We start from the raw sequence: 14,736 nt of genomic DNA on the forward strand, positions 1-14,736 counted from the left end.
AGCCATGGCGGCGAGTGTGGAACACTCTTTTTTTGCCTGTTGGCGTCACGTAGCACGTGATCTTTTTACGAGCTGGCAGTTGACCAATAATCCCTCGTATACTACCTGAAGGCATCAAGTCTGCCAGAACGAGACCCTCGCTATGAATGAAGGAAAGACGATTGTTTTTCAAGGGCTCGCTTCTTAGTTAGACACAATATTAATGAGAACCAACAGACAATAATGCCAAAGAAAGTATAGGGGATGTTATTCGTTGTAATTAGGATAAAGTGTGAAGAAAGTAAAGTGGACGAAAAGATAACTTGCCGCCGGCAGGGACCGAATCTTTATCTTTTCAAGTTATCTTTTCGTCCACTTTACTTTCTTCACACTTTATCCTAATTACAACGAATAACATCCCCTATACTTTCTTTGGCATTATTGTCTGTTGGTTCTCATTAATATTGTGTCTAACTAAGAAGCGAGCCCTTGAAAAACAATCGGAACCTGCATGAGTTACATAAAAACGTAATGACGATCTTCCTTGGATAACGTCCTTCGTTTTTCTTTTCGCTGAACATCCCGCACCTGGCCGATTTCCGCAAAAGTAATTTCATCCTATTGACGAAGAAAACATGCTGAACAAAGCAAGGAGGATCTGTTTAACTTAAGCTTCTCTGTTGAGATCGTAAAAGAACTCCAAACTCTGTTATGTCTCTGACATCGCTGGCATGCTTTTCTGTGAAGAATGACTTATGGATAAAGTGAGCCCATTTTTAAAAACGGAATGGCGCGCTTCGATTTTCTGAATGAATGTCGAGACGTAAGTCAGTTTATTTGCCGGGGGTGAATTCATGAAGCTTTTCACCCGTAAGTTATTTTTGGCAAAGGTAAGGTGTATTATCTAATGGCACGTCTACATCGAAATTGGCCGGTGTTTTTCCTTAAGAAATATTCTTCCACAAGAGCTTCATTTGTGAATACGGGATCTCATTCGATGACGGGCCTTGGCGGGGACGATTACAGGGAAACGCATCCACAGCTGACATCGTGAATGCGGAGATGGCCGCCATGTCAAGCATCAGAGAACGATGCCCTGGCCTCAGCACGAAACCCTGCATTAACAAGTAAGGCTCGCGAAAGTTAGGATGTCTCGGACTCCTAGAAGACCGCAGCAAGCCATTGAAAGATTGAAACTGGTGGACAAAACGTGAGATTGCGCAAGCCAATGCGAATGCGTAAATTTGCCTCGCTGCAAAGTCAGCGATTGTGCATTAAAGGCAAACGATTTGCTGTAGCGGATATAACGCTGTTTCTTTTTTTCTTTGGTCGACGCGGAGTGGTGAAGTTGGTCTTGTGCTGAGAATCCGTTAAGCTATGTCTTCTACGTTTTATCTAAAATTTCCTAAAAGTTTTCATCATACGTGGTAACGTAAAAAAAGCAAGACTAGTCAAAACTGTGGCGCCGAAGAAAGAGAAGACGAAGGCAGGGCGAAGCACAGAAGGCGCTAAATGTCACCCGAATTTGTCTCCAGCTCTTCTTTCATTCAGGTCTGAAATTTTCGCTCATTAAAGATGTCGAACTCGCTCAAAAATACACGCTAAGTAGTTGTGTGTTTCATTTTTAAAATTTCTATTACGGTAAATATCTCGACTGGAAACCTGAATCTATCTTTAATAATTAACTTATTAGCGGAGATCGTCTATCAGGCTACAAGCCGACAATCGTGGCCTTTATTATACCGTTCTGCGGCCTATATTGACGGTATTTCGTCTGGCCTATCGACAACAGAGGGCTGCGCCACTTTGTTAGGGACCAATCAACTCAAAAGGTACCGTATAGATATCGCCGTTGCAGCATCGTTCCTGAAACGTGTTGTCTTCCTACTGGCACACTCTTCTTTTCATTAAACAAAGCGCGAAATAGCGAGGAAGAGACAAGGAAGCGGCTAGCGTGTCAAAATACACTCGAGCGATCTCGATTTCCAGCGAAGCGGATCCCATCAAGAACTGGGCGGAGCCATACCCGTGGCGCGCTGACGCCACGTACGCGGCAATGCTGGCTCGAGTGAGTACCGTTATTATTTGCACGGCTTAGGTCATAATTAGCGCTCGAAGCAGAAACAGAATAGTGTCTGAAAGAAGTGTTTCAATCTCTACAGCGCTATATTACGTCGCGCGCTACTCGAAGCTGTGTTTTTCTGTTTGCATCGTGCATTTTCTTTTCATCTTCCATCGGTCCATTCCTTAATTAGTTGTGGCTCTACATTTTAAGCTTTTGCCATTTACTTCTCGCAGGTTTAGCATTCTAAAAATGCAAAGCTTTTGCATTTTCGTAATAGCAGCTTTTCTTGCAACGCACTTCTGCCTTACAGAAAAAAAAGGCTTGCAGTTCATTCGTTTAAAGGCACACTAAAGAGAAAAACGATTTTTTCTCATATTAGTAAATTACTTTTTTCAAAATTCCAAAATCACCACGCTTGTCGCGAGAAGGCGCTTGGTAAGCGAGAAAACGCGCACAAAGAATATACGAGAGGCGACGCCACATTGAAATTCCCACACCAAACGCCATGACGTCATAGATTTTGACGGCGTTTGCTAGGCCCTACGTAGTTCCTAATAATTTAAAATAGAGCAAATTTTTCTCTGAGGGGGCCATATACTTAACATGCCAAGTTTCAGGAAGTTTAGTCGAGCAAATGTTGCCAAAATACGAAAAATACACCTTGAAATTCGTGATGTGACGCACAGGGATTTAAATTTAAAAATGAAACTTTGACCTTGATTTTATCCGTTATTAATAAACCTATGATGGTGAAATTAACAACATTAAAGCTCTCAGGATACAATTTATCAATATAAACCGATGCCTTGTTTCACTTTAGTAGGTACGGTACGGTACGGTACGGTACGAAGAACTTTATTTAAAGATCCGGAGAAGTGCCACCCCTTAGGGTGACACCGCGGGCCGCTCCCACGTGGGGACAGTTAGACCTAGCCTAACCGCCACATCGCAGGCTCTCTGGACAGCCCAAAGTTGATGCTGATATTCCGAGCTCTTGAGGGCCGAGCTCCATTTCTGCTCTGTGAGGTCCTTATCCCCACGTAACGAGGGGCACCGCCAAAGCATGTGCTCTAAATCGCACGTTCCACCGCAGCCAGGGCATTGCGAGCTGATCACTTGGGAATAGACAGTGCATGAAAGCAAGATTCGGATAAGAATTAGTTTGTGGCATCCTAAGGGTCATCGCCTGTGGTCTCGTGAGCTTTCTGTGTGGTGGAGGAAATACTCTTCTTTCCAGATAAAAATGCTTCCTGAATTCATTAAATGTGAATAAAGTGTCTCGGAACTCTTGAACCCTGCTCTGTGACAAGGCTTCTCCTCCCGCGCGGAGAGTTAGTACGCGCGCTTGGGAGTGGGCGATGTCGTTGAGGTTGGTGAGCGAGTCCAAAGTTTGACCTAGGTGTGCCGGGAACCAAATGATTGTGTGCATAGTTATGGTCCGGTCCTTAAGAACGTCATGTGCCTCTTTCGCTATGGAGCCCGAGGCAAACGCCCTGACTGCCGATCTAGAATCCGAGTAGATTTGCGTCCTCTTATCATCCAAGAGTGCCAAAGCAATAGCAACCTGCTCCGCTTTAGAAGAAGTGATCCCAGTCAGGGAGGCCGACGAGATTATTTCACCTCTGTTATCTATTGCGACCACGGCATAGTGAGATGAGCGACCATATTGTGCCGCATCTACGAAGCAGACCGATTGAGGATCATCCTTGATCTTCTTCAGGATCGCAATCGCTCTTGCTCTACGCCTTCCCTCATTGTGCTGCGGATGCATATTGCGAGGGATCGGGGCGACAAGAATATTTTCTCTTTGCTCCTCGATGATTGGATGGCTTCTCTCCTCTGCCAGCACTGGATTGAGGCCCAGAATGGCTAAGATTCTTCTCCCTGCCAAAGAGCAGGATAGTCGAGCAAGCTGGGCTGATTCTTGTGCTTCGATGATTTCATCCAGCGTTTTGTGCACGCCCAATTGAGAAAGGCGTTCTGTGCTAGCCGTCATAGGAATGCCTAGCACCCTTTTGATGCTTTTCCGAATGAGGGTGTTAAGCTTCTTTTTCTCGAACTTGTGCCAGGTGTGCATGGCCGCTACGTAGATGATGTGGCTCATGAGGAAGGCATGGAAAATCCGGAGTAAATTGTCTTCTTTCAGGCCTCCTCCAAACGGAAATGGTCTGATGACCATTTCCGTTTTCTTTGTCATCCTATCTAACGTAAGCTTATTGGATCCATTGGATTCGATAACCATGCCCAACATGCGTATGGACTCGACTCTAGGAATGAGGTTTCCATCACGTGTGGTTAGCTTGATATCGACATCTGCGAGTGGCTTCCATCCCCTGGGCTTGGGACGTCGTCTGATTGGTCTATAAAGGAGTAACTCGGACTTACTGGGGGAACATTTTAGTCCCGTGTTTTCCAGGTATGATTCAACCTCATTGCGAATAGGGTCCCTTATGCATTCACCGAGGGCGACTCGAAGGCGAAAGCCATCTTCTTCGTCTTTTTCTTCTCAGCCGATGCACTGATCCTTCCCCGCCCTTCCGAAACTTTCTGCACCTCGGCTGTTTTTGCACTGCCTCCGTGATCGGCCCACCATTGACCAAGCGAGGATGTTGAGTGATGACGTCATCATGTAAGGTCATGTTATGTCACGGCACAAAATTTTGCGATCTGTGTCGTCATCAAGTCATAATGATTTTTGCGTTAATCTGCCGGACAAACAATAAAGTTCTTTCATCCATCCATCACTCGTGTTGACGCCGCCGACGCGGGACGCCGACACGGACGATCAATTTTCACGTGTGACGAGGCATCTAAGGCTTTCGCCTTAATAAAAAGCGCTGCGGCATGGCTAGCACACACCTTTGTCGCCCGGATCATGCTGCCGTGATCCCATTCAAATCACTCACTCACTCACTCACTCACTCACTCACTCACTCACTCACTCACTCACTCACTCACTCACTCACTCACTCACTCACTCACTCACTCACTCACTCACTCACTCACTCACTCACTCAATCAATCAATCAATCAATCAATCAATCAATCAATCAATCAATCAATCAATCAATCAATCAATCAATCAATCACTCAATCAATCAATCATTGCGCGATATACAGCTTGTGCATAAGTTCACAAGCGGAGTTCCAAAAGTAACAACGGTGGTGATGTAGTTGTCTTTTTATCAAGATGGTATTAAATTCCATAGGATTACATTAACGAAAATTACGTATGATATTCACATGACTGCACCATAAAGTGCACTTAGTTTCGTTAATACTGACAGATACTCTAACGTGAGGGCTGACGTTACGTCGCACCATAAATTACATTTTAAGCGCCTGTGTTGTCGGCGTGCCTGGTAAGCCCACGATATGCACACAGCTACTACACTTACAAAAACACGTCGATCCACCTCGTAACGCTTGGCTTAAAGCCATAAAATAGAGCATATAAGTACTCTCTGACTGCTTCGCATGAAACCGATTCCCACAACGCGTGGGATCTGCCGAATTTTTTTCTTTGAAGTGGCTTGTGTTCTGCTGAAAATCTTGTGTTATTATTGATGAGGCTAATGAGGATGAAACCTGAAATACTATGCACCAAATGTTTACACGAAACGTAATTAGTAACTCATGACTGAATAACATGCGGAAAGGTAAAACATTTAGGGAACGAAATGTCGGAGCAGAGGGTGACATTGAAATGGAAAATATTCGTGAATTACACCTAGGCAGATTACATATAAATCAGGCACTAATGCCTCACAAATTATGAAAGTTTATCGGCAAATCAAGCTAATACGTTTTTTACGGCGAATTAAATGGTACGTACACATACGGAGAAGTTGGAGGTAATCGCTGATAGTTCCGCCGTTCTCGATTTTAAAATAAGACAAAGACTTCGATCGAATAAACTTATATTTATTCGTTAAATTCGCGTTATTACGCATGCATAACAGGCAAGCACGCCTTGCCGACAAGTCCCCGCGTTACGTAGAAGGGTGAAATAAAGGGAAGCCTGCTTCGCGCTTCCTTCTTTCCTCGGGATGAAGCCGAGTGCCTCACTCCCAAATAAAAGCTCGAGGCCCTCCTCAACGAGCGGTGGCGCAATGTCCAGCGCATCCAGCACCTTCCTGCAGACCTTCCTGCTGTTCACTGCTCAGAGGCACTGGAAGCAGAGGTAGATGGGCAGCAGCCACCGGCTGCGCAGGCCGAGACCCAGGGACAGCAGGAGATGTTCGACCAGCTGGCCGAGCGCTTGGTCCAGAAGTACAACCTCTGGTAGGGCCACGGCAGGTCGCTATCTCCGTCATCCCGGAGGCGGGCAACTGCTGCAGCTCCGACCAACGCGATTCCCAAGCAGATGATGCCAAGACCCCTGAACATGCTGGAGGGCTGGACACCGCAGTGACATCCGAGAAACTGGACCGTTTCCTTTTGCCACCAGCCGCGAGGTGCCCCATTGCCAAAGCAGAATTCGGAGATCTTCACAACAAGCGGCGGCGCAACTTCCACAATGTCCAGGACGCTCCAGCAGAGGCCTGCGTGGCTGGTGAGTCGGAGATGGGGGAAGCAGACATAGCTGCGTTGGAGCCACTGGTTAGGCAGACCCTGACCCACGGCCAGAAGCAGATGTTCGCCAAGTTGGTGGAGCGCCTGCTCCAGAAGTACAACCACTGGAAAAGCGCCACCATTCCTCGCTTTAGCAGCCTCTGCGCCACGAATCCTGAAGCATTCATGTTGAGCGACAGGCGACCGTAGCGACCGTACGTCGGTGACAGTGAACGGCAACCACTGACACCCTTTCGGCCTCTGGGCGCCGAGAAGCTCGCAAGAAGCTGCCGGTTGGTGGAAGTCACTGCGGGCGAAGGCCTGCACACAGCTTTCTGGGAGCGCCGCAGAAGTTGGATCCTTAGCTCGGTGGATCGATAGCTCCGGAGCGTGAAGCATGATGGTCCGTGCTCCAGCACGCTGCTGACGGGCTATCACAGGTCCTTGTTGACGAGAAAGATGCCACTCGGCCTCATTGAATAGCAGGGTCCACACCAGTTGCTGCTTGTCGCCGTCACTGCCAGTGACCTCAACGAACTGGATTTCTGTAGGTGGTTTTCTGTAACCTCGGTGCCTCTGGACGCTTGGATGCGTTGAAGGACCCAGTGCACACACTCGAGGTTCTCTCGGCTGGTCACGAAGGCGTGTCGAACGTTCTCGTCCCTCGAGCATCTGTGAATCTGTTCTGCAAACGCCGACACGTCTTCCCATCGGCCGATGATTTGGCGCTGCGGATCCTCTGGGCATTCAAAGGTTGCCTCTTACTTGTATTGAGTGCGTGCGATTCCAGTTGATTGGAAAAATCTTTTTGTCCGTCTGCAACGGTCGCTGCTGCTCGAAAATGGCGATTCGATGAACGAGCACGCACTGCACGAGGACACGGGACAGCGCTTCTTTCTTATCGGGCCGTGCAACGTGCTCGCCTCTGAATAAATAACGACGACGAAGAATCACATTAATTTGAAAATAAATTATGTAGTTTTATGTTTCTGTCGTTTGTGAGGCACGCCGTACTAGAACAAATTTCGACTACCTGGGCTTCCTTAAAGTGCATCCAATGCACGGTTCACAGGTGCTCTTGCCTTAAGTTCCTATCAAAATGAGGCTGCCTAAGCAATGGTTTGATCCCATGACTACTTTCTCCGCATAGCGCGACGCCATAGCAGCACGGCCCGCACGGTGGTTTCTATGTAAATAGATTGCTTATTAGTATGATTTCTTGCATAAATTTTTAAGTATGTGTTGCTGAACGTGTTTCTTCTCGACTAATAAAACATCTGTGCCTCCTTGTGATAAAACAATATAAATAATGGAACCAACGCGCAATCGAATTATTAAAAAAAAGATGTCGGTGTTTCGTCCTCAAGACGAAGCGTTGACAGCGATGGCAGAGTATTAGGCGACTGCACGTAGTGGAGTTTGCACTGTTATCGGCCGTATTCTATACGCTCACTCACTCACTCACTCACTCACTCACTCACTCACTCACTCACTCACTCACTCACTCACTCACTCACTCACTCACTCACTCACTCACTCACTCACTCACTCACTCACTCAATCAATCAATCAATCAATCAATCAATCAATCAATCAATCAATCAATCAATCAATCAATCAATCAATCAATCAATCAATCAATCAATCAATCAATCAATCGCAAGTTTTCATCCGGTGCTCTTCTCCTGCAGCTGGTGAAGTCACATCTGACAGAGACCGGCTCGTGTGAGTCGCTGAGTAGCGACAACAGCTTCCTCAGTTACCCACCGCAGCCCTTCAGCCAGCGCACGCAGCTGGCGCGCTTTCGCATGAACCTGACCGAGCCGCACGTGCTGTTCGTGCGCAAGCCCGTGCACGCGGTGCAGGCGCTGCTTGGAAAACTGGCGAGCCGTGAGGTCTCTGCATCCGTCCAGGCTCAACAGCAGGACGAACAGGGTCCCCAGCTGGGAGTCATCGCAACGGCATCGGGGTGAGATTCAGCACTGAGCTTTCTCCGTCCGGCCGCCGTTAGCCAATCGCGCGGCGTGGCTGTCAAAGTGGTATCAGAACGTCTGCTCCGCCGACACAGCTTTGCTAGGGGTGTGCGAATATTGAAATTTTCGAATACAAATCGAGTGCGAATAAAGAGAGAAACTGCCCTCGAACATCGAATCGAATATCGAGTACGTACTCACCATCATCCTAGATTATGCCCACTGCGGGACGAAGGCCTCTCCCAATGGTCTCCAACCCACCCTGTCCTGCGGGAGGCGATTCCAGTTCATGCCTCCAAATTTCTAAATTTCGTCGCTCCACCTAACCCTTTGCCGTCTTCGGCCCTGTGTGCGTCGTTAATAAGTTGCAAAACGAAAGGCAAGAACAGCCTTCATTATTTTTAAAATAAATTAATGAAATTTACTGCATGTCATTAGGCTGCAGCACACTGAAGATACTTTTGTTAATGCACTAATTATAAAGTATCATGCCAAAAAATGAACTGCTGGACATGCTAAACAGGTGAGCACTCCTTACGCGCTATAACAACGAGTCTGAAAGTGAAAAATACCCTCTTCCTTTTGCGAGTGATGCTCGCACATTTCCTTTTCTTTTTCTAAGCATCTAAACATCGTTTAGGTAACATTCTTGACAGTTATTACATTTTATCTATTTGTAGAACGCGAAAGTACGGCAGATATGCTGTATAAGAGAGCTGCGGAATAAAGTTTGCTGAAAAAGAAATCGCTACGGAGCACGCGTATTTCTCAATTATTACAGTCAATTCACGCAGTAGCGCAAAGAACCATAGTTTCTGTAAGCGCGAAGGACAAGTAACACAATCAAAGGACACAGGACAAGCGCAAAGAACCACGTGGACGGCGGGAAGACTGGACGCAGCGCTATCGCCGCTATCTTTGCGCTACTGCGTCAATTCTGTACTACCAACTAGCCCATTAGTCTGTGCTTTTGATTGCAGTAAAACATCGTTAATTGCTAGGAACGCAGGGTAACTATGCACTGAAGCGTAGCATGCAGTAACCGCGAAGTGCAACGCAACCCAACAGATACGTACTATATAGCGATGTTTTACTCTGAAAATAAGAATGCGTAGCATTCGTAGCTGTCCGAATATTCGCGGAAATCAGAAATTTCATTTTTCAAATCGAACATGCCTCAAATAAGGAAAATATTCGATTCGTGTTCGAAGATTCGAATAATCGTACACCCGTACTATTCATTGGTGGTAGTAGGTCTTGTGGCAGCTCCAAAGATTTCGAATCTTGACGCCGCAGTCGTGTATTCTCTCGCTCGTCCTACAGAAGACGCATACATATGAATCAGGCCAAAAGCGAGCGTCCATCACGCCTTCTCGCAGAAATAAACGAAGGCGCGATTTTGCATAGAGGAGTCTGCAGCATCCTTCCAGTTGGACGGAGTGACAGCGAATTATGGAGAATTGCCCGCGATCGTGTTTGAATCCTCGCTATTCGAAATTCAGCGGCTCCGTGACGGCACCGGTTTCCCAAGGATGGCGCCACTGTGGTAACGGGCAAAACTATTTCGCCGGCCGTCACTGTTGGGTTTCGTGCCTCCGGCCGTACCACGCTAGCCCCCAAAGACTAGTGTGAGGGCTTGATGGTGTATCTTTGGTAATATCTTTGTCAGAATGCTATTTCTTCTCCTTCTCAATAATAATATTGGCTAAAAAAATAAAACGCGTGGTATAACAGTGAGAATAATGATAAAGTGCAAAGCCTGCGCATATACTATAAAGGTGTGCTTCGTGTCAGAAAAAAAAACTCACCTTTGAGAATGTGCACATTTACATCACTATCGAGTGACACAGGTACCACTTATACCGTGAGAAAGCATTTGGAAAGAGACGACATACAAGTTTTGCAAGTCTGCCGGACTACAACTCATCTTCTTTACCTGCGTGTCAGACAAAAAAAAAATAAATAAATGGCGCGCCAACGGAAAAAGAAAAAAAAGAAAATCGCAAACATTCGCCAAAATTAGGTAGACCTGATTGCGCATGAAATGGACGACACGATCTGGACTGTCGCGACAGTTTTCTGAAGCCGCTCGATACCCGCCGCACGTGACGAGATGAGTTGACCGTAGTAGTGACACTGTTGAATGGCGTCGACACAATTAAGCTAAGTAGGCAAAAAAAAAATTGTTGTGCAAATTAAAGTACTCCTTTTGAACAGAAACAAAGACGAGGCTCGTCATTCCCAATAGCGTATCGACGAACGCGAGTTTCTTTTTTCTCTTCTTTTTTTTGGGTGGGGTTGTATGTGTGTGTGTGTGTCAGTCCGGCCATTTTTTAAATACACAAATAAACTGCTCTACTCACGCCACTAGAGCTAAATTATCTCCAGACTGACATTATTTTCACGACAACTTAAACATCACGTCCACTAGTGACGCAAATTACATGAATTCTGATATATGCAGTTTAGCGTGCATGCTGACATAAGAAAGCCGAAGAGAATCGCCTTAAAAGCAGAAACATCCGACAGTGAGATTCCGGAATCGAATTCAAATATATCAGCGAAAGCAAGCCTGAACAGATTATGTGTAAGAAAAAAGTTGCACGGTCCCTTATGACTCGAAGACGAAAGCCATCTTCTTCGTGTCCTTTTTCTTGTCAGTCTGCTGTAATGATGTCCCTCCCCCACCCCCACGCCCTCCCCACGAAGCCTTCCGCGCCTCACGCGGTGGTGCCTCCGCGACTGGCCGACCTTTGACCAATGGACCGAAATGAGGTCAGACTTTGACAATTCGTGGAGGCATTGGTGGTGTCATGTGACATCGGGGTCACGTGAAGTTTGGTACACCGACGGACACGTTCGTTCACTTCAGCATCACGTGACTTTTGACCGACCTTAATTACTTAGTTTCATTTTAATCATTTGCGTTGTGTGGTCAGGTCTGGCCAAATCTCGCAAAGCCTCTTGACTCATGAGACATATAGGGCCTTAATAAGCTAACTACAGTGCGACGTAGATCGGGATAATATTTCGGTCGTTTGGTTTCAAAGAGATTCCAGATAAAGGCACTGCCTCAAGCTTCGTTGAATCGTGAGGACACCTGCACTATCGCAGTCTGTTTTAAAATATATTCTCTTATATTTTTTTGCACTTTCGTTCGTGCCTGCATTATTTTCTGGGGAAATTTTTCCCGATCAGACCAGACTTCACCAGATTCGCTACTGCACTCGAATGTTCAGCCGATAAGGCACGCTTTCACAAATGGGCGGGAGGTGGGGTGCCCTCTGCTTTTAACACAAGGGAGGGGGGGGGGGAGGGAGGGGCAAGTGCCATCTTGACTCCCCTGCCCCCCCCCCCCCCTCGTTTCCCCCGGTAAGCATGCATATGAAGCGGATAAGCTGAAACATTTTTCCTTTCTTTCGTTTGTTTGCCCTACGTCATGCATACACTTTACACATAATTGTGCAGCTGTGTTTCATTCATAAAGTCCGGTAGGGAGCTGTGGTGCGGACCATAAATCCACTGCTGTAAGTCTGGCGGCCTGGTGTAAACGTGCTTTGATGAGACATACTCAGGGGTAGCCTCCTCCGCAATACCGACACGCAATGCACAAAAGCATGGCGCAGGCGACGCGCGGCAGGTTATCGCAACGCAGATAACCTACTGCGCGTAGGTTATCTGCATCTTTACTACAGAGGCAGCGGACACGCAATGAAATTCCATTAGTTACATTGATTACGCGACTATTAGGCTGAATTAAAACTTCGCCTCATTTGTTGGATTTGCCAGTATACTGTCGACATTGACCGCCTTCAAAAGTGAGGGCAGGGCGGAGGAATCTGGCGCCTTCGCAGAAAACAAACTAGTGAATACGCCCCGGCTAGGCGATGGGCCCACTTATGTGCGCCGTAGCTTAGCGACGTTTGACAAAGTCATCACGTTTTTTCAACTCCTCTTGACGATTTCGCATCGTCCCTGCAAGTGGGGCTATGCGGACAAACCAGGCCAACAAACAAACGGAAATAGAAATAACAAGTTCCTTAAAATATTTGGCTAATGTTCAGTGTCTGTACAGTGGTCTCATATAGTCCTACTGAGATCTGAACTTGCAGGAACGGTCGTCCTTATATGCCCAAATCTTCCTAAGAAGTCAGAATTTGAATGACGTGAATGTAGAGGTAAGCGCGAATGCATTTGACGTCGATGTGCATGACCGACATGATTTAGATCCCAAGTTTGAAGCTGAGAGCGTTGTAAAGTCGCGCGATTACTTATTTCCCGCGAGTAAAATGACTCACAGCATGCAAATTTCCGCAATTATCATGTTTGGTTCTATTCTTGTTTTCCGCGGTATTCAGTGGTGCTTTACGAGACCAGAAACCAACCCCCCACCCCTTTTTCTTTTCTCCTTCTGTTTTCTTGCCCTGGTGAAGAAGAACAAGATGGAGAAGGAACTGCCTAAACGTTCTCTCGCCCACGTGATATCGCCGGTGCGTGTGAAGCGTGTAATTGATGGCGAATTCATTTGGTGGCAGACAGGTCTGCTCTTAGCAGCTCCCTTTTATTCCCGTCAGTCGACAAGCCCTTTGCAGACCATTTTCTACGCAGTTTTTACCCGGTTTACTTTCTCGCTATCTTTTTCGGTTTCCCGCTCACGAGAAGGGGCACGCCGGTTAAGAGGGGCGAAGGGGATGCGGCGCGATGAGGAGGCAGCGATAGATGAACGTCGGCCGCGGGCCGGGACGGTTGTGATCCACAAGCGGTGCCGATTTCCGAGGGGGCCAGCCTTCCCACCGTTCTCGTCAATTATTCTCTTCATATTTCACAGTGAAGTGAGGGGGGTGAGCGAACCGCCTCGCTTGCGGGTGTTTATATTGTGATCCGCTTAAATTTGGTATGCATGCCCGCTTTTCCGACCTCCCGTGCACTGCCAGCCGAGGAGGGGAAAAGGGAGGTCGTGCGGGCAGCCCCTCGCTTACCCAGGCGTCGCTTCTCCCTAGGCGCCCTTTCTTCCCCGCGCGAACGGGTACCGAGGTTCCCCTTTCCCTTTCCGCGTTAGGGAGAAAGGGTCTCGCGCGACGCGTGCTGGTGCGGCCATGCAGGAACGAGCGTTGTCCGTGGAGGTGCGGATCGATCAGGCGGCAAGCGGGGGCGCCAAAGGAGTCGCGTGTCTCCGACAGGCGACGGCGCTTGCGCGTCTCCAGCAGAGGCGTGAAGCCCGCTCGTGCTTCGAGCACCGCTGGATCGACGAATGCGCGACCATTTTTGTTCCCGCAGTACGGTTGCAGTGCAGTGTGGAGTTATACACTATACACAACAGCACCGACTTACTAAGTATATGTTCCCAAGGAAAACAGCTCACGTGCCAAACACGCGACCGCGAATTTACGGTTGATGCACAGCATTTATGCAACTAGTTGAGCTTATCTGCTTAACCTGGCGTTAACTATTTTCTCCGTGCTGCTTTTGCAGGATAAACTCCGTTTTTAATTTCACCAACAACATTATGGATTATAATTGTCAGGGGCCGGAGTTTTGCAGCACCATTGAAGGCACATAAGGTTCAACTGTTTGTGGCGTTAGCACTTTGCGGCCCTCTTGCTGCGGTGCGCTAGATTGCTGCGAGGTTTTTTTTTCTTTCCTGTTGGATACTTTTTGATCGCGGAGAAAAACACTTACGGTAAATATAGCCTGTCGCAAAAAAACTTTTTTTTTTTACCTTTTCAGTAGCACCCTGAAGTTTTTTTAAAATCAAAATATGGAGTCGCAGATTCATTAATTAGAAATAGCTAATCGCAACTAGAAATTGTCCAATTAGACCACAGAAAAATAAAATCCTGCGGTATTTTAGGATGGCATCTAAAACACTAAATCTGTGTTCGCCTCAATAAAGGACGTCACCTTGAAAAGAAGTTGACAAACGAAAAAACATTTGCTGCACGTTGGTTCTGGGAACTTTGTAGATTTCTTTGAGCACCCTTAATTTTTATCTTCGATTGTGGCATAAAGGGACACTAAAGGCAAATAACAATTTATGTCAAAGTGAAAGCTCAATGTTTGACAACGTCTAAAACGGCCATATTACACAGCAGTGCCCTACTTACCGAGAAATTAAGCTAAATGTATCACACGACGTGCGCCACGAGTGGGACATTTTGGAAATGG

The 14,736-nt window shown here is 47.0% G+C and overlaps 1 protein-coding gene across 2 annotated transcripts in view; it reads left to right on the forward strand.

The window, feature by feature from the left end:
• LOC119382959 (alpha-L-iduronidase) overlaps positions 1-14,736 on the forward strand; it is a 138,061-nt gene that overhangs the window by 18,856 nt on the left and 104,469 nt on the right. For both annotated transcript variants that reach the window (XM_049411859.1, XM_049411858.1), the window contains 3 exons: positions 1,006-1,106; positions 1,969-2,047; positions 8,290-8,567. In XM_049411859.1, coding sequence (XP_049267816.1) covers positions 1,006-1,106; positions 1,969-2,047; positions 8,290-8,567 — 458 coding nt within the window. The remainder of the gene's footprint in view (positions 1-1,005; positions 1,107-1,968; positions 2,048-8,289; positions 8,568-14,736) is intronic.

Source organism: Rhipicephalus sanguineus, chromosome 1 (genome assembly GCF_013339695.2).
Source record: "Rhipicephalus sanguineus isolate Rsan-2018 chromosome 1, BIME_Rsan_1.4, whole genome shotgun sequence".
NCBI classification, from domain to species: domain Eukaryota; kingdom Metazoa; phylum Arthropoda; class Arachnida; order Ixodida; family Ixodidae; genus Rhipicephalus; species Rhipicephalus sanguineus.